Source organism: Falco rusticolus, chromosome 6 (genome assembly GCF_015220075.1).
Source record: "Falco rusticolus isolate bFalRus1 chromosome 6, bFalRus1.pri, whole genome shotgun sequence".
Classification (NCBI taxonomy): domain Eukaryota; kingdom Metazoa; phylum Chordata; class Aves; order Falconiformes; family Falconidae; genus Falco; species Falco rusticolus.
In genome coordinates this window covers 56,015,862-56,041,163 of record NC_051192.1, presented here as the reverse complement: position 1 = coordinate 56,041,163, position 25,302 = coordinate 56,015,862, and the positions used below count along the sequence as shown (strand labels likewise).

Below are 25,302 nucleotides of genomic sequence, written 5' to 3'. Positions count from 1 at the left end.
ATCATGTGACAGAACACCACCCCCCCACCCCCCATATAGCTGGGGACATTGGTGGAAGAAGTATCTGATCATGACATTTAGTTACTACACAACCAGAAGAGACATCTGCAAGCATTCATTGTCACTTGCGACAGAGTTAGTTATTACAGAGATAGTTATTACTTTATATACAAAATGCTGCTCCCTTTTTTTGTTGTCTAATGTTGTCCATGGTCCAAAGAATAACAACCCACTAACACTAACCTTCCGAAGTTTCTGTAACATCAACTGATTAAGTTCAGTACCTTCCCTGATGCTGACTCTCTCCTGCAATTAATACTGGCAACTAAATATATTTAGGCCAAGAAACCTGGCATCAGTAGGATAAACTGCATGAACAAAGAGTACCCACATATGTAAAGACCAGGTCATGATATCAGAGTGTAAATTTTTTAAGGCAACGTCTGATTTTTAGCTCTATGATACCCAGCTGTGACAAAACAGAAACACTGTATCGTACTTAATAGAATTTAGTAGTCTGAGACTTGGACCGGTGCTCTTGGTAAGCAAAGAGCAAAAAATCAAATTAAATGAGTAACAAAAAGGCAGTATCTATATCTGACCTGCAAAAAGAGAAATGCAAATTAGTGGTTATCAAGGCCAAGGAAGGTAATGAATGCATCAGTAATTACATGGCAATAATCTACAAACAATAGCAACACAGTAATCTTCAAGATAAACTGATGATTTGCAATTTCTACATACGCACAATTTCTAGTGTGAGTTAGCTCACACAGTAACAGTGTACGTGCTTACCAAATTCAAGGGACAGTCTTCCAGATTTTAAGGTGCTGTTCTGCAGATTAAACAATCTTCATTTATTCTGCTTTATCATTAGGTCAGGCATACTGTTTATCTTCAGTGCTTTACTCTCTGAAATTACCATGACTCTGACCTAATTTATGGATGCCAAGAAACGGTTCATGTGAGAAGTCACATACAATTGCACCATTACCCTTCAGCCTATTTTCTGTAGAATTGTTTGTGAAGGTTGTCTGCAAATTTTTTTTTTTCTTGAAAATTATCAATACATCCTTACCTTTCAGTTTTGTTTGCAAGGACTCTTTCCTCAAGCCACTGTTTTATCAGGTGTTAGATCATTCTTGAAGTGTGGCCTTAGTCCATCTGGGTAAACAGACTTAATTAGCTCACAGTAAGTTTTACCATCTCCTATGAGGGAAAAATAAAAGAATCAAATAAATACTCACTTCAGAAGCAGCTATGAACTTCTTATGCACTGAGACTTTTCTAGAACAGAGATAAGAAATGTAAATTTTCAAGTTATCTTCAATTCTGAAGTAGCTGGAAACAAAGATGAAGAGTTTGATCTGCTCATGCCAAGATTGCTTTTAATTTAATAGAAAATGACAGTCACCGCTTTACATGGTACCACTAAGTATTGCTGGTGGTTAATTCTACAGGATTTTTTCCTATCCAAGGTGAAACATGATACACAGTTTCAACTCAGATTATAAAGGTGGAAGCCTTGTTGAGAACTGATTTTAAGAGAACCGTTACCATAACACAGCACTGCCTTACCCCCCATTTAGCAATTAAGTCAGCTTCCCAATTCAACTCCAGGTATGATTAGAAGTTTTGATATTTATTAAAACTCTAAATGAAAATAAATTTATCAGGACCGGGCTGCCTCCACACCTGTGATTTCAAAGGCATCCATGTGAAGGCTCTTATTCTAAGGCAAGAAATGTGGTAGAAGTTTGATGTGGCACTGGTAAAGAGACAATACATTAGTCTGCTTAAAAATAACTAAGATACCATGAAGACAGTTTGGCATTTAAAATGAAAAATAGGAAGGATTTATTTGCTTAAGAGAGAAATCTAGAAAGTCTAAACAATCTCAACACCCATTAAGTTATAAAGTTTTATGCAACTTCAAAATCTGTATCAGTGCATTACATATATTTTGGTTCTGCAGTTTCCTGGTCTCACTGTCAGCATCAAAGCCAAGGTCAAAGGCAGATCAAGACAGAGATCTGAATGAGTCTCAGAAGTTCATCACTAATATGATAGAAACATATTAACTGGTATTCATGGAAAATTTAAAACTGGAACAAAAATCCTACTAAGGCTTTTTTCTTATGTTTAACAGAAAAATATCCCCACCAGTTAAAGCTCTTAGCAAGTTTCTGGATTTTAATGAAGAGTTATTTTTCATATTTCTGGGTTTGTTTTTTTTGTTTTGTTTTTTGGGTTGTTGTTTTTTTTTTGGGGGGGGGGGGGAGGGAGGGGCAGGGCAGGTAGGGAGTCCCAAATATGCCAAGACTGTTAAGAAAAAAATAGATCTTCAAAAAAATATTTCTCACTGAAATAATCTTTGGATCCATCTTTTGTAAAAAAAAAAATATTTTTAGGGTTTTTTTACACATTTGTGAATATTGACACTCAAAGAACCTAGTACATAGTTTGACTTTGTCTAGCTATTTTGTGAGAATTCACAGCAACTTTCCTTTGATGTATGATGACACTGCAGCTGAAGGTGTGACTGCAGTGGAGAATGGTTTAAGAAGCCACAAATACATTATCAGAAGACTCTGGATGTCAGAGCAGGACAGCAACTAAAGTATATTCCTAAGGTCCCTAATGACATTGCACAATCCATAGCAAAGTCTGTGCAATCACCTCTTTCCTGCTGTTTGCCCATGGTAGCCAGTTCAAAGCTACTGTTTATAAACTTGCTTGTATTCAATACATATTTACATTCTGCTTTTTATTTTGCTGGATGTGTACTCCCAGTGATATATAGTTCTTGAATAATTTTATAGTTGTCAATTACTTATATTTTTACCTTTTAAAGCTTGACTATTCTTGTACAAAATATTCCTGATAAGACCTTTTAGAGGTATTGCACATTGTGCAATTCTTCAGCGGGGGGGTGGGGGGATGATAAGAATTATGCAAAGCAAATGCTTTAGGGCTCAGATCAACCGATAATCCTCAATTCAGACCACATTGACCTGTTCAGCTGAAAGATCGCCCTGACATAGAACACATGAAAAGGAATCACTTCCATGAACCACTATGACCATTTGAATGGAGGCAACTCTCAAGCTCCTCCTACCTTTTCCAGTCCCCTGCATTATCCCATGTAACAAAGAAAATTGCAGTCACAACCTGTCAGCTAAAATTCAAATCAATTTTGTTTCGACAAAATGGAAATTGCTTGCTTTCTTCTAACAGGAATGTGCTCTCTGCAGAAGCAGAGGCGACTGAGTAATTTCTACTTTTAAAACTCCTTATTTTACATTAGGGAAGTGACAATGTAGTTTTCCCAATGAAATATCTAGAAAAGTCACTGTGTACCCTTTTCAGGGGGAATGAAGTCAGGTTCTTAGAAATCCACACATAGAGGTTATATCTGTGCCCCAGGTGTGCCAAACAGGATTCTCTGCCCTTTCACTGAACTGGTGTAAACCATTTCCACCCTCTTCACTAATCTTCCTTACTCTCCAAAACAAGGTAAAACTTGTTAGCATCCAAATTTACTGTAAAATAGTCCCTGTCCCAAGCTGAGTCTATAATCATGCCAGGAATTTTTTGAAAGAGTGTTGGCTCATGACAAAACCATGTCAGGAAGTACTCTATACATATGATTTGTCTCCCTTTTGCTCGAGTCTTACCTAAAATAGTCAGACCTGCCACTAAAAAAAAATCTACACTTTTCCAAAATCAATGGTAAATCTGTCACTGACTCCTGTCACTGACTTTCCTCTTTATATTGAAGATAACATATGTGCAAATATCATAAAATATTATCTAAATTTAGCCTTGAGATAACTACTTAATATTAAAACATGGTAGAGGTAATGAGGTATTCCTTCTGTTGACATCTTATTTTTAACTGACAAAATTCTATCCATAGATTATGGAGCTTGATGCATGAATTAACAGGTATCATTCTATGGAGACCGTCAGGATTCAATTGTGACTCACATATTGCAAATCTACTAAGAATTTAACAACCTCCTCCACAAACACTAACATTTGGTTAAACTCAAATAGAAAAAGAGCTTTAGAGCTCAACTTAATTTTTATTTTTATTTTATCTTAGTTAAATCATTCATTAACTTTTTCACCTACAAGAACTGTCTGAAGCATGAACTTCAGTTTCACAGTAGCATTCTTTGGTAAATAAGATATACAGGAAAGACTCAAGATTATTGTACTTAGTTATTAAGAAGGTTCTCATTAAAATATTTGTAATTTGTGACGTTAACAAAGTTTCTGTATGAACATTGTAATGTGACATTCACCCTCAAAAATGGAAAATGTCACACCAAGGATAATTTGAAGGAGTTAGATGTGAAAATCTGCACTTGTAATAAAACAGTCCAGATTTTCCTACACAGATTAAATATCATTAAGTTGTGTGCTAATTTACAAATGCATTGACCAAAAGAACAACATCATGTAGCTTCTGTTCACTATTAGTTCTTAATAAAGTTGATTGCAATCAAACAGGAAAGGACAATTTCCTTCTCACAAACCTCACCTAAAATCCAGACAAATAAGGTATACTAGAATTCTAAATACTATCATATTTTCTCTGTGATAGAGGTATGGTTTGTAATGGTGTTATGAAAGTGGGTTTCCTTTAATTGATAAGTAATTGTAACTATATTTTTAAGTTGACATTATTTGCTATGTTTTAAACAAAGAATTTCATTGTTTGATTCATGCAAATATCAAGTAGGGTAAAGATATTTTATTTCTCACCAAAAAACTTTGCATCTGAACATTTCAACAAGGACAGCAGAAGGAAAACCAAGTCCTCATGCCAAAAAAATTAAACATGAAGCCTGTAAACTGAGTCACAGGTAAGACAGCTGGCAAACAGACTAGATTTCACAGATCAGGAGATCCCTTTCTATGACATGCACCTGTTTTTGAAAGCATTCAGTTTTAACACTAATTATCAGTACTGTATTATCTTAATACAAGAAGAAATAAAAAAAAAAACCCTCTCTACAGAGTATAAATGTAATTTGTATGTGAGGTTTCTTTTATTGACTGTATATTTACCTCTGTATGTTGTAGACAGACCAGTAGCAATCTCAGCAAGTCACCATTATGTATTACTCAAGAGTATACTGGTTATCTTAAATGCTGGTCTCACCACATTAAGTATTTCAAGCACACAAAACATGAGTACAAGCACTTTGGTGATATATATGTTCAGCAGTATGTGGGAATTAGAGAGTTAATTTTATTTTGTGCACACATGGGTTGTACATGAGCTGTGCATAACTGCCCCTTGGAAACGCACTCATTTTGAAGATGACTAGCTGTCTCAGTATTTGGCATCTATTCTTAAGATACAAGTGAAACAGTTAAAAACACCCAGTAATGGCTTATGACTTAGTTTAGAACACTCCCTGTTACCATATAAAGAAATTATACAGAAAAAAAGTATTGTTATAACAATTTATATGGGAACCCATAGGGCAGTATTTGGAACTGTGTTTTTTCAGCCTTTTTAGCCACTGGTTTAGATGTTGGTGTTTTGAAACCAAGGTACAATGCACACTGGTAAACCTCACAGCACATCTGTGTAGAGTGTAAGGGGACTAGGTTTTGCACTAAGGCAGTTGAGGGGGTACCAAAAACCTACTATGTACAAGGTCTGAATGTGTTTTATATGGCTTAGGCTGCAAGTAAAAGCAAAGTATATGAAGCAGAAATCTCCACCTGCCCAGAAATACCACTTTAGATGACAGAAAAGGGAAAACTTAAGAGTAGACTAAATGCTGGGAAAAGAGCTTAGCACGAAGTCTGGATCGGGAGGTGTGACTTACATAATTTCCTGAATGTGGCCAAGCTCTGGGTCAAGCGGGAGTGAATTTCAGATGAAAAATCGTGCTACTGAGTACATTCTCTCCTTCATTTGTGGTACTGTCATCTTTGGAGTCTTGATCCTACAATCAAATTCATGGATAAAAAAATCAATGAAACACTGACAGGCACATAGAGGCGCTTGTGCAAGTCTGTGAAAGCAGGTCTTTAAAGTGAAAACTACCTATATATCATTTTTGCTGTAGGGGACTTGAGAATCAAAACCAATCTGCAGCACAAACAATGAAAAGTCAAATGGATACTGAAAATCTTTCTGTTTTTTACTTTCCACACAGTATTAATAAGATGTGTAATACTTTTCCTGCTGAAATATATGGAGTGAAATCCTTGCTCCAATGAATTCAATGGGAGTTTTGCCATTAACTTCAAGAAGTACAAAATTTTATCCCAGTGCTGGTGTGATTTTCAGCATGTCTTTGCCCCTTTAATACATGTGATGACAAAACTCTGTACTTCAATTGCAAGGATGGATCAGCACCCTGCAGCAATTAAAATTGCTGTAGTATATCATACTTTTCCAGTATATTGTCTGAAAGACCATAGCACAGAAATATTTTTGCTTTGTGCTGTATAGCTACAATTTACCAGAAAAAGTAGTTTTAAGGTATTTTAACTGAAAACCTATTTCTAAACTAATCTCTAAATGGATGAAATTATGTATGCAGATATCTCAGTACACAGCAAACTTCCTCTACCTATCTGAGGGTAGGATTTGGTCATTCATTAAAAAGAGAACTAGTGCTAAAGGCCACACACATACACATGAACATCTGAGAGTGCTAGCATGAACGAACAAGTTGTGCTGAAAGTATGAAAAGCAAGCATATGTTGTAAGGAACATTGCTATTGTTCGCACTGTTATTTCAAATTTCATACAAATGGTCAACGACAAGTGCCAGAAAAGATTTTTAGAGAAGTCATTCTGTTTGTAAACAGAGACAAGATGTAAAATATTTAACAAGATGGATATAATGATTAACACTGAAGTCTAACATTGTAAGGCTTTTAATAAAAAACCAAACAAACATGGGACTAGCTTCACACCACAGACATCAGCTTCAATAAGATGCTGAGCACTGCTACAGTGGGAAATTAAGATGTTCAACATTCCTAAATAAAAAGTCCTTTTACAGATTATAAACCTGAACTATGAGATGGGGAAACTTTAGCAACCAAACCCCTTTTCCTTTTCTGATGTTCTTACATTTAAATGAAAACTGTGCCTAGACATTCAAGGTAAGACTATGTTCCTTAACACTATGTATCTATCCAGTGGACACATGCATAGACAGTGTCTGAACCAAAAACAGTCTTTTGTTCAGAGTGTAGGAAGTCTGATTTTTACTTGAATGTGTAAAATTCACAAACAGGTTTGCTAATATTTCATGTGAGTATGAATTAAGATCACACAAGTGTCATCAGATCTGCATAATCAAAAACGTGTACCTCTGCAGTACACATCCACAGTGTTCATTAAACTCTGGAAGGGGCTGTCGCTCTTTCTTCACATACAACCTTCTACTGTTGGGTCCAGAACTTAATTAATCGATATGAGCCATAGAAACGAATAATGTTAAAAACCTATTAGATCATTCAGTTTGCCTCTTCAGAGAGAACTAGATGACTTAAAAGGTCTTTTTCCACCTCTCAGTTCCTGTGATTTCATGACTCACAATTCAGTTAGCTCACTCACTATCACTACATGCAATAGTTCATTCTACCACTCATTGGAAACACTATACAATATTTCTAATGACAGAATTGCCACTGCATATGCAACTTCCTTTTCCCTGTCAGAATAAACTAATCTCAAAACCAAAAAAACCAAACTTTTTTTATAGATCTTTAAACATATGGTATTTGCTATAAAAAATGGAACTATTTGAATCTAAAGAATTGAAATTATTAAAATTCTGTTCTGAAGATAGTTAACTCCTTTTCCTGTATGGTCATTCAACCTCTCCATTAGCCCTACTCTTCCAGCGCTATGCTGAAGAATTGAGAATTTACCCACAGAGTGCCTAAGTCTAGCTACTCTCTGTGTGCTTTCACGTTAGTTTTAGTTCAGAACGGGAGGTGACTCTCCCTACTATTACCACTTACCCTGCTTTGATCAGCACTGCAGACCTATTCCACAGTGCGTAAATGAATTCTTTGGAATGAACCTAACTCAAAAAATGCTTTTCAAATGCTAGCAGACATTCATTCCATGTAACGACACTAGAGCTAGTCTTAAATAATCCTCCCTCCCTCAAAAACCTTTTGACCTGTTTGATACATCAGAAGACATCACTGCCGTTCAGTGAGAGCTGGGCAGGGTGGAGAGGAACATAATGAATTTCAACAAAGGCAAGTGTAGGGTCCTGCGATGGAGGAAGAACAGCCCCACGCACCAGCACAGGCTGGGGCTGACCTGCTGGGAGGCAGCTCTGTGGAGAAGGACCTGGGAGCCCTTGTGCACAGCAAGTTGCCCATGAGCCAGCAGTGTGCCCTGGGGGCCAGCAAGGCAAATGGCATCCTGGGGGGCATGAGGAGGAGTGTGGCCAGCGGGTCCAGGGAGGTGATCCTCCCCCTCTGCTCTGCCCTGGTGAGGCTGCATCTGGAGTGCTGTGTCCAGTGCTGGGCTGCCTTGTTCAAGAGAGACAGGGAACTGCTGGAAATGGTCCAGCAGAGGGCTACAAAGTTGATGAGGGGGCTGGAGCACGTCCCTGATGAGGAAAGGCTGAGTGCCGGGCCTGTTTAGCCTGGAGAAAAGACTGAGAGGGGACCTTATCAATGTCTACCAATATCCTAAGGGTAAGTGCCAAGAGGACGGGGTCAGGCTCTTTTCAGTGGTGCCCAGTGACAGGACAACGGGCAATGGGCACAGACTGCAGCACAGGCAGCTCCACCTGAATGTGAGGAAGAACTTCTTTCCCTTGAGGGTGACAGAGCTCTGGGACAGGCTGCCCAGAGAGGCTGTGGAGTCTCCTTCTCTGGAGACCTTTTTTGGAGAAAACTTTCCTGGGCATGACTCTATGCAACTTGCTGTAGGTGAACCTGCTTTAGCAGGGGGTTGGACTAGGTAATTTCCAGAGGTGCCTTCCAACCCTGACCATTCCGTGACTCTGTGGTTCTGTGACTTGGATATAGGGTCACCAGCAACAGCCATTCAAATTTACAGACGTACTCTGATTGTGCCACAGGAACTGCTAATGTAGATGGACCCTGACTTTCTCTCGTCCCACACAGCAGATGCAGGCATCCAGGTTAAAACTGCAGTGCAGGATCTTCTTATGCACAGCTCTGCATTATGGGCCTAATTGATGTCGAAGATGACATAGTGGTGTGACCTTACCACACAGCACCATACAAACTGCAGAGCAGAGAAATAACCTCACCGCTAATATTGGGTCTCTTTCTCCCCAGCTCTACTGGCATGGTGTAGTCCACATAGTAAAACTCACGTATTTTGGGAGGCCCCTATTAACAGAAATTCTACCTTCTGCTTTGTCCCACTGTTTAATAACAAGTATCAGTTTGTTCTTTCACCTATAAAATGGGCATATCTTCTGATGCAAGGGGCATATCTTCTCTCTGCTCTAACACCTATTGCCACTGAAATGGGCAATGTGTATTTTAAGAAGCAATAATAACTATTGTCTACTGTTGAAAGTATTTTGTAAAAGCTGTTTCTACCCTCTTCTTTTTTATATGTAAGCTGCCAAGTTAATGACTAATTTCATATAAGTGATGATATTAACACAATTAAAATATATTTGTGGTAAGATTGAAGAGGATCTAGTAAAACATTTGAAATGAAATTTTGACCGCATATTGAGTAAATAGGTAGTGTAAATAGACTGAAAATATTTCAAGACTTAATTCAGGTCAGCCAATTACAGTGGTTTCAGACAGTGTGATAAATGTGACGACCCTTCTAGTGAAACTCCACAGCATACCCACCCTCATATTTCATTACAGGTCAGACTGCATTAATCACTCCTGTGAATTAATCACTCCTGCGCTCCTTCCTTCTACTGAAGTAACACGGGCGCATTTCCCAGCACCCAGCTGAACTTGTGGTTGTTCCTGCCACCTAGCGGCTGCCGCTCGCCTTCACAGAAACACTAAGGCGACGTTCGGAACACACTTCGACAGACAAAGTAGGAAAAAGTGCACTATCTTTGGTTTTGAGATGACTATTTTGAGTCTCGTTGTTTTTCAAGTTTGCCGACTACTACAAAAGCCAACAAACCTTTTGGACTGACTTCAGGAGAAAAAAAAAAAAGCATTATAAGTGTCATACAGATCTTTGCAGTGTGGAAGGTTCTGAAGAGACTGATTTTTTTTCCAGGAAAAGGTAGTGGATATGAAAATAATCACATCATTCTACTATCTCTAATGTAATTGTTTTCATTCAAACAATAGATCTAGGCTCACCTCAGCTGGAAAAGATAAGCCATTTATTGTAAGTTTTATCTTAGGTAGAGGTGCTTTCACTCTTCATTTTTAGAACTTTGAGAAATCCTGTGTTTCTGCTGTTGCCACTCACTTGTACTTCTGTGTTACACGCATCTTTCCTTTCAAAGCTATTTATTTAAAAGACAAACAAATGCTCTTAGAAGGAATGCTGCGCTATCTTTTAGAAAAACAATTTCATTACATGCAATAAAAACATTTCTGGCAATCAAAAATCATACATTTTTAATCATGTATTTTCAGGTTTGCCCAAGACAAACTGGAGAGGGGTGGAACTAAGCCACAGAGCATAAATTCCTATGCCCGTTACACTTCAGCATGCCATGACTAATCAAACCCCATAGGAGACAATTTCAAAGTACTTCGTTATGACAGTGTGACCTTCTTAGAAATGAAAAAGTGTAAGACTTACCTATATTAGTAACAGTTTTATATCAGTATTCAGAAACAATCTTAGCAATGCTAAGGGCAGATCCCATAACAGTGTTGGGGATTAAAAGTAGGATACGCTTTGTTGAATCGTCATTCTCTCCCCATGTGGAATCAAAGCATTTATGATCTCTACATAATTCTTCGTGAAAGTCAGGCGCTTCAGAATGGGATTCATTCCAGTCAGCATACAGTGCTTATTGGTATCATGAGCATTCTGCTATCTAGTCACCCAGGAAGGAAACATTAAGGAGAAGATTAAGTCTTAAACCCTTCACTGTTCTTCCACTGGGGAGATACTTCCATCCTCTTGTAATCTGAGCCTTCCTTGGAGGTACGTGGTTACCCAATTATTTTTTTTTCCCGCCCAAGGAATTTACTGAGTCCCACTTCTCTTTTAAAACCAAAACCGAAGACAAGATGCTGATAATTCCTCTCCTTTTTTTCACATGGTATCTTACCGATTACAATGTTTTGCAAATTTTTTTTTCTTCCACTGCTCAAATCCAAGCAAATACACATTTACCACCTGCCAAGAATACTTTAAGAAGGCTTCAGACTACTGTTAGTGTCTAGACAGGGAGATGAACAACCATGTTATCCAAAAGCCATCCTTTGGGAAATATGTTTCAGTATCCCCCTTAATTTTTACAACAAAGGATAGTGTTGTCTTATGCTCCCTCCCTCAAAATCAATTTTCATAAGTGTTGGAAGTTAGTTAGAACTGTGATTATTTCCTCATTATCTGGTGCTCACTCACACAGTGCTATATTCTACCTCCTGGCAGGCAGCTGGCAGTAGAGCTTCATTTATGGTGTTCTGATAAACTGTAGCAGGAGAATACTTTCACTTTCTTTATACTACACTGGAATCTATATGGAAAACTAGTACCCATTCCTTCACAATAAATTTGACATGGAAGTGTACTGAAAGCAGTCAAACTTGGAAACAGACCATCACCTCTTACAGAATAAAAAAGGAGATAAACAGCTACTTCATCCCATGGGCACAGAAGCCTTGTTTAGTGAAAAGTTTTAAGTTTTCATTAACTATTTTTAAGGCCTATAAAAGAGTCATAGCAAAATCTTCCTGATGAAAAAAAAATCCTGAGTGGACATAGAGAGACATATTTTGGAACAGATGAAGTACCACCTTGTTCATAATCTTGATACAGACAAAGAACAACTTGAGGCTCATTTAGGAGCTAGATGCGTGAAGAGAATAAAGCCTCACACATCAAAACACTTTTTCAATTGTATTTTATGTCTGTCAATGGAATATAAATAAACTTACTAGAGTTTGTTAATCTTCCATACTGGATAAAATGGCAAAAATATTTAATGGCTTCCTCACAGTAATGACAAGGAAGGAAAACATAGTTTTTTGTGGGAATAACAGCAAAACAAAATTGGTAAGGATCAATAAAGTGGAAAAGATGAAAACTCACAGTAAACAAAGCTAGGAAAATCTCTTGAGATTTAGTATTAATCAATGTGCAACATGTAGTTTCACCAATATTTTAAAACATTTGCAATTCAAATATAAATACTGAACAGGTTTTACAAGTTTGCTGAAGTACATTAAAGGGATGTTCTGGGATATCACAACACTGCTATTTCTCCTTTCGGCTGTTATGTGCTTCCTGAATACTTACAATGACCTATAGTGACTTCTCATATCTCAAATGTTGTTGGAGAAGCTTGCTTCTGAGATCTGGCAGTGCTTTATGCGTACCTTCCAGTTAGGTATTAACCCTGGGGAGTAGGGGGTGGGGAATAAAAAAAACCCAAAATCATACAGCTCTGGAGTAAACCAAAGATGTACCAAACCCCCCACAAAATGTCAGAAAAGACATATCTTCACTGGCTGAAGTGATATACATTGCAAAGAAATTCTGTTACAAAGGCATAACCAGCAAAAAACCCTCTTCTTTCCTTCCAGAAAAAGGTGAGAAAGCTTGAGCATCCGATGGGCCCTGACAGATTGCCTGGTCATGCCTTCTTTTTTCCTTTCCCCTACCCCACTGTAGCACAACTTAAACCAAGAGGGACATACTGTATTCCACCACACGTCACTGCCCAAGGTTAATGCACAGTGCAGAGAAGTGGTACACATTTTAAACTCACTCACGCTGCAAGAATCTGACTGCTCTAACCATAAGATTATTATATTGCAGCTGCCATCACCGCTGCAATTTCAGTAGGAAAAAATGTAGGTCTTGCTGCCTTAAAAAAGCAGTTCAGGAATAAGTTTTGGGTTGTAGTCAGAACAGGATTGAGTTCAGCCTAAATTACAGAGAAAAACATTGCCACACCCCACATCCCTTTGTAGTATCTAGTACTCCTATTAAAGAGTGCCCCTTATGTAGTACCTGAGTCTTCTGAATTGCCATTCTGAGGCAGCCCTCTCCCTTCACACTGTAAAGGATGCCAAGACACCTACCTTGGGTTCTAGATTTGTCTGCGGTTTTTAATCTTGCAAGAATGCAAGTTCTTTAGAATATTTGATATTATCTTTCCTTGCTATAAATACAGCACTGATGAAGTCCATTCTTACATAACTCTACCTAATTAGACTAATGGAGTTTCTATGAATGTGAAATCTGATCACCCACCACAAAGTAAAACTACAAATACAAAATTAGTCAGAGCTTCAAAACAGCTTGGGGAAGGGAAAATTTCAGTATAACGAGGTTTTCATCCATCTATTACTAATGCTAAATATAGCAGTATCCTATCTTTTTATTAGAAGTGACACAAGTATGCTCAGGTGTTTTGTAGGGTTCTCCAAAATGTTTAGATACACTAGATGTCCATCTCTTTAGAACAGCTCTCTCGTAATACGATCATGCTCAAGGAAATGTAAATTTAGAAAATACTCTTTTAATAAAAGAGAGCCCATTTAAGCCCAGGCGGTATGCCAACAGAAGATACAGCATCTCAGGTAAAAATTCATATAAAAAGAAAAAAAGTGTGGCATATACTAAGCTGATCAATTACTTGCCATCCCAGACTTCTTATGTTACAGACTAAGACTTGAGAAGTTTCCTGAAGTTTGTACCTTCTGTAAGAGGTACTTGTTGAGGGTGAGATGCTTTCTGTGAAAAGGCCTGCTGGAGGAGTTGTTTAAAGAGAAGTATGTATGTCTAGAGCCTTATGCATACTACTGTTACCTAGGGAGGAGGGAAAAAACCAAAAAAGCTGAGAAGGTCCGAGTCCAAAAAGGAAAGGCAAGGGTATAGAGGGAGTACACAGGACATTACTGCATTACATTATGGAAGAAAGTAAACAACTTTACAGTTCAGAATGAATAGGTACACTGTTATTTTCCATTAAAGAAGTAAACGGACCAGGCAAAACTCAGTTTTCCGAGGTAATCTGCCAATACTGGAATTATGTTGGCCAACAGATGAATGCAAGAATAAACCAGGCATTTTGTCCAGAAATACAAAGGTAAAGGTATATCAGCACAACCTTTGTTCTGAGTAGCTCTTACAAAAATCTTGACTGTGACAAACATGACTGCTTACCTACAAAATCAAATGAGCTCTTGTAAATTTTAGAGTTAATTCAAGTAGCTATAATACCCCTTTAAATGTGTATTATGCAGACTTCAACATAATAGATTACTACTATCTCCAAGAATTGCAAAAGCAGTTTTTATCACTCCCAACTTTGCAAAGCGTAACTATGATATGGCAATCCTGACCAGAGGGGGAAAAAAAAAGTAAAAATTCGAAGTGAGCCCTTATAAATTATTATACACACCTGAACTCATGCTAAAGAGCAAAATCAGTTATAGATATACCAGAATATGCTGATATTTGTAGAACTATACTTTATACCAAGTTTTCTGATTGTGACCACCTCACCAAGATTATATTCTTAGCAAAAGAACCACAAAAAAACTCAAAACCAACCAACCCTGCTCCCTGCACACCCATCATACAAAAAATAAACCAAACAAAAAACCCCACAAAAAAAAAAAAACCAAAAGCAATTAGGGCAGCATTTTGCACCCTGTAAAGATGTAATCCTCCCAGCACGGATAATTTCTTCCTAATAACGGGAAAGAGTACGAGTTCTCAAACCACCTTTAAGTAGCTCCAAAGATTCAGTGACCCACAGTTTATACAAAGGTTAGAGGCTACCTTATAAATAACAGACGGCTACAAAATACAAACACAAAGGAACACACGCCCCCACCCCCAAACAGTCAAATGAAAGAAATCACAGCACGAAAGAAACCCGCCCCGGGCCAGCCCTGGCCCGCCCAGGCCGCCCGCACCCCGACGGGCAGGACCGCGGCCGCGGCCCCAGCCCAACCACATCGCCCTCCCGCCCTCAGCCCCCGGTGTGGGCGGCACCTCCACCCCTGAGCCGTGCCGATTGGCTGGGTGCGGCCCGCGCGCTCCCGCCAATCAACCTTAAGCCCCGCCCCCACACTGAGGGCCTCTACGCCTCCAGTGGCGCCAGAGCGCGGGCGTGCTGCTGCGCGGCGTGCGAGAGCGTGCTTTCGCGCCGCCATTTTGCCAGCGATGGGTGAGCATTGGTAGCGCTGGTAGGCTGTTGGGCTCGGTGTTGCGGTGGTGTGAAGTAGTCTGCTGTGGTGTTTGTGGCTCTCGCATGTCGCTTTCGCGCTTGTGAGTGGTGAGGAAGCTGCTGCTGCCGCCGAAGGATGGCTGCCTTCGCTTTGGGGTCTCGCCTGGCGGTGGCAGCCTCCATCCGGTGATCCGAGCGCTGCCGGGTGGAGCCCAGCTCCTCGCAGGCGATCGCGGCTTGGGGTGTCAAACAGCCCCGGTCAGAGCTGCTGCTTTGGGGGGGTGGTAAAGGTACCTTAAGCTGTCGCTTGTGTCTTGCATTTGATTGTATTTAAAAGCTCTGTTGTTGTGCTGTAAGTTTGTATAGTAGAGTGAGAGAGTATAGATTTTGATAGTTGAAGCATTGCAAACAAAGATAAATGTATTGCTGTTCTTGCCTAGAAAGTAGGTGGTAGGTTATCTGTGTAGTGTTCTGACTGATGGCTTTTTTGAGCTGCAGTGAAAGAAGAATGGCCTTATCATGGTTTTAGGAAGGTGGATTCAGTTTTGTAATTATTTTTTTTTAAATCTTGAACATAATTAAACGGCATGTGGAAAACTTCCAGGGTGCATTCGATGGGCAGGAGGATGATTTAAAAGTAGTACTGGCACTGAAATCTCGGAATGAAGAACTTATCGACACCAATGTGATGTAGATGAGCAGATACTTCTTTATTGACGGCTGGGTGCGTGAGTGAGTCCTCTCACGATCAACGCACACCGAGCTTCAGAGTCATACACCATATATAGAACTTATTCATACATATTCATTAAACATGTATGCATAATAATATTTCCTGAAAATCATTAACATACACTCCTCCCATGTCCGATTCTGAGCAGTAAAGGTTGGAAAAGTCTAGAAATGGGTCTGGGGTACGATTTGGGTAGGTGGTATATGAGTCGGTGGTCGCGATCTCCCCCTGCCAGAATTACCTTTTACTAAAGTTCACGGTTTCTTGGCAGGTAACTACAAGTTGTTCCAGTCAACTCTCCCCAGTTCCCATTAATTCTATATTCTGACATTTCAATACATTTTCTATAGACAGAAGACTAGTCAAATACAAAGAAATCTGTAAAACCCAAATTTGTTACCGAAGTTATAAACAATGATTCTATCTAGCCCATTCTTCTGGCCTTGGTACAGGACTGTACAAAGGATTTCATAGCAGCTTTTACTATGCAGCTACAAGTTTCATTAAAATATATTTCTTATCTTTCTATATTTGTATTAAAAAATGATTTTATAAAATCAAGTCAATTAACTTATTAGCAAAGTACAATAACTTAGTTTACTTTTTTCTAATTTTTTTCTGTCAGCTTTCCTTGTAGAGTTGCAGAGCTCTTAACAAGAGGGCTGAGGTTTCTGAAGGTGTGTTTTGAATGAAAAGTCTGAACCGTGTATAGGTGAGTAAAAAAAGGCTATTTTGTAAACTGTAGATATGTGGCTATTTGTGTGATGCTGTAGGCTGTGACAATGGGCAGGCAGATGTTGATGCACAAGTTGATTTGTTATGTGTTCCTCCTGCAACTAGGGCTTTGTTTCAATTAAAAAGAGGAAAAAAAGAAAAGGTGCCCATAGCATTAGTGGTGCACCTTTAAAAGTGATGATCAGATGCTTCTTCCAGGCAGACAGAAGCCTTCCCTGAAAGCTGTTTTCTTCTATTAAAAAAACCCCAGAATTTAGGCTTCTATTTTATTCCAGGGAAAAGTGAAAAACAGAGGGGCTTGTTTTAAGCAGGTGTTTGCAGATCTAGATTTGGTACTGCTTTTACTGGGAGGTTTTTGAGTGTTTAGTAGTTTCAGTTGTCGTTTCTGGTTTTGTGGGTGGTTTTTTGTTTGTTTGTTTTAGAGAAGTCCTGTATCCTTCCTCTTCCCGCCTAAGATGTTCTGGTAAGATTTACAGTAGGAGTACTCATTTACTTATTCATTTTTATTTTCTGTGGAACTGAAATGATAGGGATCAATATTTATTCTGAAGACAGATTGTATGATCCCCAGCTAGTTCATGTATGCTTGTGAAAAAACTATCCTGGCAGTTCTGTTGAAGATTTTTTGCAGGCTGAGGAAGGGCTTGCCATAATAACTTGTAGTTGAAACTGAAATATTCACTTTCAGCTTTAAAAAAAAAAAATCATAAATCAAGCATATGCTTTGTCGAGTTTAGCCTTGTGTATTTATCTACTGTCTGCACATTTGATAGGTGTTGTCTAGCCTAATTACTTTGTTAGGACAGCAGTTCATTTCATGGAATTACTTGGTTAAATTATGGCATGCATAGCCTTTTCAAACAATGTGCGGTAACAGATCCATTGACAAATTTAAATGGAACTGGAAGCTGATCTTGAAGACTAGATTAGAGATGAAGGTCAGAGAAATATCTGAAGGGTTCAAGGATACTTAAACTGTCAGAGCTGGGAGTGTTGAGACAGTACAAAACGCACCAGTGCAGAAGTGTTGGACATAAATAATGTGTTCTGTATGTCCTTGCAATTATGAAAACTTAAAATATGCTACAGCTATACTTGGTAGTGTGTAGATAGCCAGATTAGGTAAACAGTAAAGCACAACAGCTACAAGATGTTACTGATTTGAAGAAGTGATTTATGCAGAAAAAGCAGGGTGGTAGGGGAGGAGACCTTTGTCATTTGCATATTAAAAAGAAAGAGAAAACCAGGCTGAAAGTACTTTTGCAGGTAAAACTCTCCTTGTAACTGCAAGTTCAGTGCAATGAAACACTGCGTTGGATCTCCTTTGGAGAGATCTGCAGTTAAATTTACTGCATGTAAGTAACATTTGTGAGATGAACTGAGATTGTATAAATGGCGTTAATGGCTTTCTGCTCTTTTGTTTTCTTTGAGAAATAGTTATCTTGGTCATCTGTCCTGTCCTTTTCCACATCCCTGTGTGTCTGTCTGCCGCCACTGCCCCCCCCCCCCCCCCCCCCCCCGCCATTTTCTCTATAATCTTTAACTCTGTCTTACTCTGAGGACAAGTTTCTGATTACAAATTATTCTCAAGTGGTAAAATTTGTCTGTAGCCACAAGAGGAATTCTAATGTTCAGGTGTTATCTGAAAAAGTCCTTCTAAAGAAAATTGTGTCAAGGGTATCGCAGTTGCGCAAGAACATGAGGTTGTTAAATGTTTAGTATGTGTTTTAACCAGAAGTGTAACAATGTATTAAAGCATTTTGAAAACAACTTTCATGTAAATAATTACTTGGCAAAAATAAAAAGGAAAATTACCAGGCTAGGCTGATCTTATGCCTTCTCTTTGCAGACAGGATGGTCTCTCTGACGCCTTCAACAAACATAGAAGATGTGAATCTGACAATCACTCAAGTAGAATGCCACTCCGAATGCTTGGTTATAGTGTTCCAGGGTCAACAATACAAGGCAGGATGTGAGCTTGACTATTACATACTTCAAAATGAAATACAGCGTGTATTCAAAGTAAGAGATAATGTTTATGTTGGTGGGTCTTGTTTGGTGGAAGACACAGAAGGAAGATGGCATAGGGGAAGAGTTCTGGAAAAGAGAGAGAATAACTGCAAGGCTTTTCTTATAGACACTGGGCAGGTGCTAGTTGTTGGAGAAACACATCTTGCATGTGCTTGTGATGAATTGTTTGAGCTGCCTCCAAAGGTGGTTTCAGGTGTTTTTGCAAACATACTTCCTTTTGGAGAAAAATGGGGTCCAAAAGCTGTTAACTATTTTTCATCTCTGGTAGGAGTACAGATTACAGGTCATGTGAAAGCTGTTACGCCATGCCAGCTGTTTATTCTAGAAGTGCCAAAGATCATTAGTGATGTTCTTGAACTGCAGTTAGGAAAATTTATTGATGGAGATTCATTTTGTTTTATTGTAGAAATGTTAAGAGCATTTCCCCAAGTAATGCTTTGTAAGAGAGTGCCACAATTGTTGCAACAGAAGTATCCAGTTAAGGAGTCGCTTACTTTGAGTGATTCTGAGAAACCAACAGTTTTTTGGCCAGTTCCAGGTGATCTCTTTCCACATCTACCTGTCGGCAGTAAAGAAATTGTAAAAATAACTGTTGCAGTAAGCCCGAATAAATTTTACTGTCAGATGCAGAAATGGCAGAAAGAACTGGAAGGTTTGACAGGAGCTATGCATTTGTACTATGAAGCTATCAGTAGAGAAAATAACTCTTCTGAAAGTTTAGGGCTGCTCTGTGCTGCCAAAAGGCAAAATGGACAGTGGCATAGGGGAGTGATAAAAGAGGTTCTCTCTGGCTGCGTGGAAGTCTGGTTTATGGATTTTGGCAATATTGAAGCTGTGCCATCTAGTTGTGTTCAGAAACTTAAAGTAGAGTTCATGGCATTACCAATGATTTCATTTCCATGTGCGCTGTCTTGTTTTGGTAGTCAGGATGAAACAGTAAAAAAAATTCAGCTGAAAGAACTTACACAGGCCTTGATAGGACAGACTTCTGTGTGTGTCCTTGTTGATTTATTCGATAACATTAAAGGCTTGTATTATATTACGCTGCAAAATCTAAATCAGGGAATCAATACTAAGCATCCAGAAAAAAAGAATGAGGCAGCTGCATCGTGTGTCTCACTTCCGGAAACAAACATCACAAGTATTGCTGTAAACGACAAACCATGTCATGAGAGGTACAATTCATTTAAGAATTGTACGGGAAATAAACATACAAAAAGCTGCTTACCTGAAAGGAATATTTCTTTGTCAAGCCACTGCAGAAGAGTAGAAATGCAAATGAATTCTTTTCATACTGCTTTTGTGGTATATGTCATAAATCCATCTGACTTCTGGATTCAAACATGTGAATATCAGAATGAATTTCAAGCCTTGATGAAAGATATTGCAGACACATATAACCAGTGTGGAGTTGATGAAATGGTCCTTAAAAACCCAGAACCTGGACTGCTGTGCTGTGCCCGGTATAGCAAAGATATGCAGTATTATCGGGGTGTTGTCACTGAAGTGCTTCGTGTAAACATTACTATTTATTTTCTGGATTTTGGAAATACAGATACAGTACCCTGTTACGATGTGAAAACATTGCTTCCTCAGTTCTCTGATTTACCAGCTTTAGCTATGTGTTGTAAACTTGCTTGCACGTTTCCTGTGGATGAGGTGTGGGTTAAAAAGGAAATTGATTTCTTCAGAGAAATTGTATTTAACAAATTACTGCTGCTTCATGTCATTGGAAGGCAAAACAACACATATATTGTTCAGGCACAGTATAAGGATGGTTTGAAGCAAAGGAATGTGGCCACATGTATGGTTCAAGCTGGATATGCCGAGTACTGGGAAAAGATGCAAGATTCTGTTCTAAATGTGGCAAAAAAAGGTAAAGACCTAAATATCTGCAAATATAAGAAAAAAAAAAAAAGTAAACGCACAGAGCATCTGTAATTTTGGTAGAAGTAAGGTATCTGGAAATGGAGAAGGATTTCAGAAGAAAAAATCATTAAGTGTGCCTTTATCGCTGAGAAAAATCTGTTGTGCTGCCCTGTTTTGGAAAAGGTGCTCTCTCTAAAACATGTAAATTGGTATGTGAGGAGAATTTATTTTATAAAGAACTTGTGTTTAAATCAGGAGCTGTTTTTGAAGTAGTGTGTTCTTGCATGGTTTCCCCAGCAGACTTTTCATGTCAGTTGCAAAGCAAACTACCAAAGCTAAATAACTTAATGGAACAAATTCAGACTTGCTATAAAGAACATACCAGTCCTTACAAAACAGGACAGATTGTTAAATGCCCCAAAGATGGGAAGTGGTACAGAGAAATGGTTGTGCAGCAGGTATCCACAGACGAAGTTGATGTGATTTTTGTAGACTGTGGTTATTGGGAAAGAGTTTTACTTAAAGACCTTCAGGCTGTACTTCCAGATTTTCTAACTCTGGAAAGTCAAGCATTTAGGTGTAGACTTAAAAATGTACCTTTACGATTTGACTCGCTTAATTGGTCTGAAGAAATGTGTAGGCATTTTAAAGACTTCAATTCTGCTTCTGGAGGACCACTGACTTGCATAATTTATGCTCTTGTTCTTGTAAGCCCCAACTGTTTATGCAATATAGTTGACTTACAGACAGACTCCATTGATTAGCGCAGAGGAATTCCTCAGAGAACATGGTGTCACCCAGTCTGAATGTATTGGTCTGAGAAGCCTTGCATCTTTGGGTTCTCTGTACAGCTTTTGCTACTCATCTTTTAATATTAAAATTGGAAGTGAGGAGGAGGTTTGTATAACTCGCATATAGTCCTTCAGAATTCTATTGTCAGCTTAATTGAAACACTGAAACTTTACAGGACAGTGAAGGACCAGGTTTTAGAAATGCTGTCAGTGCTGTTCTGGAGTACAGGGAGGAACCTCTGGGTGGAGAGTCTGCTTCTCACTAACTCTGTCATCCTGCTTTAGATTCAAAGGAAGTAACTGTAAATGCTCTCCCTGAATCTCATAATGAAAGTCTAAATTATATGGGTCAGCAGGAAAGGCGTAATGAAAATACACCTAAATTAATCAGTCTTCCTCAACGTGATATTCAGGTGAATTCTGAAGTAGCAGGGTATATTTCTCATGTGAATAGTTCATCAGGTTTCTATGTTCAGCTTGCAGAGGATGAAAACTTAATAATACAACTAGCAAAAGAATTAAGTGAAAGCATGGTGAATATAGGTCATGAAAATTGCTTAGATGAGCTCATGGTAGGAGATCTCATTGTTGGAGAGCATGACACCGATTGTTTTTACTATAGAGCAGTTATTAAAACTCTGAAATCAGGAAACTCCTTTGAGGTAGACCTTATTGACTATGGTAATGTGGCAGTTGTAGGTCCTTCAGAAATCTACAGGATTCAGAAAAAAGTTCTTAACTTTGCCAAGGCTCAGTGTTCATTGTTTCCTTAGAGTAAAAAGTGTTCCTGGTGAAAGCTGGACTAACCAATTTTGTAAAGAAAAGAGCTAACAAGCCAGTTGCTTGCAAGTTCTTAAAGCAACATGGAGAGCAATGGGAAATAGAAGTAAATTGTGATGGGAAGTTGTCTAATGGCCTTCTGCAGAGAAAAGACAGTACAAGGTGGCAAAACAGAATGCGTAGTCAGGAAAATAGGCCAAAACATGTTCTGGTTAATAATGGTAATCCTTGAGATAGAAAGGCTAGGAATGGTTTAAGTCAAACTAAGTCTGTTAGGATGAAAAATACTTCCAAAACATCCTTAAATGTCCTTTCTCAAGATCTAATTTCTGGACAGGTAGAAGGAGTAGAAGTAATTAATATTTCAGAGAGTGGAGAATGTCACGTGCAGTTACTTAGAAATTTGCAAATATTACATGAGTTAAATGTAATGCTTGCCAAAGAAGCACAAAGAAGTGATTTGCTTGGAGTGGATGACATTGAAGAAGGATTGGACTGCATGACAAAATCCGAAAAGAACTTTTAGGTGGTATCGATCAAAAGTGATAAAGAAGTTAGTCAGGGAGAAGTTAATGCTCGTTTTTTTCATGTATTATGGCAGGTGTGAGATGGTGCCCTTAAACAAAGCAAAGGTGCTCAGTGACAAGATTAAAAGTATTCCTAAACAAGCTGTGTTTTGTAACTGTGTTTGGTTTAAAAAAGTGAAGAAAACTCTATTTGCCCATGTAGTAAATGCACTCCTGAATCATGAAATAAGGATCTTGTTTTTAAGGTATTTGGAATCCTCCCAAATCTGGGAATTAGATATTTTAATAGGAAAAGTTCTGCTTTAGGAGTATTCTAACCACCTCTTAAGTCATTGTTGGACTGTTGTTGGACCAGAAAAATGCAGTAATAAAGACTGTAAGGAGTCTGATATATCATTCAAGGTAAATTCAATCACATGGGCACTGCAGAGTGGCAGAAGGTTATCCTGGGTTTGCAACTGCAGTTACTGATCCTTCAAACTTCTGCATGCAGTTTGAAGTCTTATTTGATTGCATGCAAAACTTGTCCTTGCTGCTGTCTGACCTTCCTGACAACTTGGCAGCTTTGCCAAAAGAACTTGTGGCTCCTGGTGCTATCTGCTTGATCAGGTTTGGACTGGAAGCACAGTGGAACAGGGCAGAAATTAATGAATTAACAAGTCAGTCTGTTGTTCTTGCATTTATTGATTATGACTTTCTTAAGAGCATCCCTTACTCTGATATTCATAAACTTAAACTTACTCCAGAAAGTGTGACTGTTTTACCGCACTTGGCACACTCTTGCTTTTTACATGATAATAGTTCCTGCCAAGGGGGAATACTGGAGTGATGAAGCTGAACTTCTGTTTCAGAAGCTTCTTAGTAAACCAGATCTGATCTTCCATTTTTAGATGCTATGGCCCTGAAATGAAATTAGACGTGAATGTTCTGTGCAAGGAGAACAATCTAGCTCATGCCTTAATTGCTGCTGGCCATACAGTCTACTCTAGAAGTACTCTGCCTCATCCCAGTTGACAGAATTAAATCAGAAAAAACATTTGTAGCCTCAGTGTCCAAATTGTAGTTACTGTTGTTCCTTTTGTGAACCAGATTATGACAAAAACTTGTTATTTTGGTGACAGAAGTGAAACAAAGAAAGTATCCAAAGTGTAGGACTGTCTGTGATAAAAGTTTCAAATAAGGAAGTCTACCAGTGGGTAGACTTATCGAAGTGGGTGCTGGAATATTGTTGACCAAAGGATCTGAATTCATATAACAGCGACAGAAAAGAAAAACTGCAAAAGGTGGACAATTCTGTGAAAAAGTTCGTTTTTCTCAGCATTGTGATGATAAGAAAAGTAAAATTTACTTAGTACAGAGTAAATCTGCTACCAGAAGCACTGGTTCAGGCTTGTGATTCTGCGGTTTCATAGTCTAAACAGCATGAAGATACTATCAGAAGAATTATTTGAGTAATAAGTAGACTGCAGTTAGGAAGGTACTTCAATGCATTAAAAAACCCCCAAACATACAGATACTGCTCTCAGTGTTTTTCCCTCCAGGACTGCTTGTTGTATTTATTTAGACAATCGTGTTTTTGGCAAATCTTTTTGTCAGGGTGCTTGTATAACTTATGTATGTATTTATATAAAACTTCATTTGCAGTAGCATTTGGTTTACGGTGGTGTTGCCTCCTCCTTGGTTTGGATGCTAAGAAAACAAAGATACCAAGCATATTCTCTGTGCTTCAAATTCCAAAGTTCTTGTGTATCTTTTCTCTTGTTAGGAAGAAGTTGGCTAACAATAAGCCAAAAACTTGAATTTGCATTTATGGGAGAGACAGCCACTAAGTTGTTTGCAGTTAGCTCATGGTGTAAAATTGCTAGCGACCTGTCTCAAGGTTATCCTTGTATCCAAGTTGCATCACAATTGGGGGTTTTTCTCTGTTGAGTGTACATGATTTCTCTCTTCTGTCCGCCCCACCCATCTGTCAAAATGAAGAAAGGAACTTTTCTCCATGCATTTTGTATCTTGAAGGGAAACATTCAGATGTTTTTCTGACTGACTTTCCCCCCTGCCTCCTTCCTCAGTTGTTTGGACATAAGATAAAGCATGATGAAGCCTGAAGTGAGTGGGGGGGTTTCTCTATGTGTCCTGTGATTGAATTTAAATGAAAAAATAAATACAACTCTAATGATAGATAATACATCTAATGCATCTCTGTATTCAAATAAGGTCTAAGAACACCACCCCCCACCCCCCCACCCCCACATATCATATTTAATTCCTTTGAAAACCTGAAAGCTTTATCTGGAAAACAGAATTTATTTTTTCGTAAATGAGACACACGTGTCCGGGAAATCTGAATAAAGAAGAGATAAGACAATGCAAGCTGTTCTGTACAAGGTTAGTTCTGCTAGTGAATTATTCATAAAGCATGCAAATATTTTCTATGTACAAGTGAAAGTTGCCCATTAGTAACAAATCAGAAAATGCAGAAGATAAAAATTTCTTAA

The 25,302-nt window shown here is 38.5% G+C and overlaps 1 protein-coding gene across 1 annotated transcript; it reads left to right on the top strand.

Annotated features, from left to right (window-relative positions):
* Positions 1–15,255: 15,255 nt before the first annotated feature.
* On the top strand, positions 15,256–24,930 carry TDRD15 (tudor domain containing 15). Its single transcript, XM_037391831.1, is given in 13 exon segments — positions 15,256–15,341; positions 16,700–16,786; positions 18,659–20,758; positions 20,860–21,464; positions 21,466–21,620; positions 21,622–21,648; positions 21,769–22,225; positions 22,227–22,309; positions 22,311–22,791; positions 22,793–23,248; positions 23,250–23,603; positions 23,605–23,691; positions 23,693–24,930. Coding segments are annotated over 11 exon segments (4,929 nt in total). The 5' UTR covers positions 15,256–15,341; positions 16,700–16,786; positions 18,659–18,663; the 3' UTR covers positions 23,822–24,930.
* The last annotated feature ends 372 nt before the right edge of the window (positions 24,931–25,302 follow it).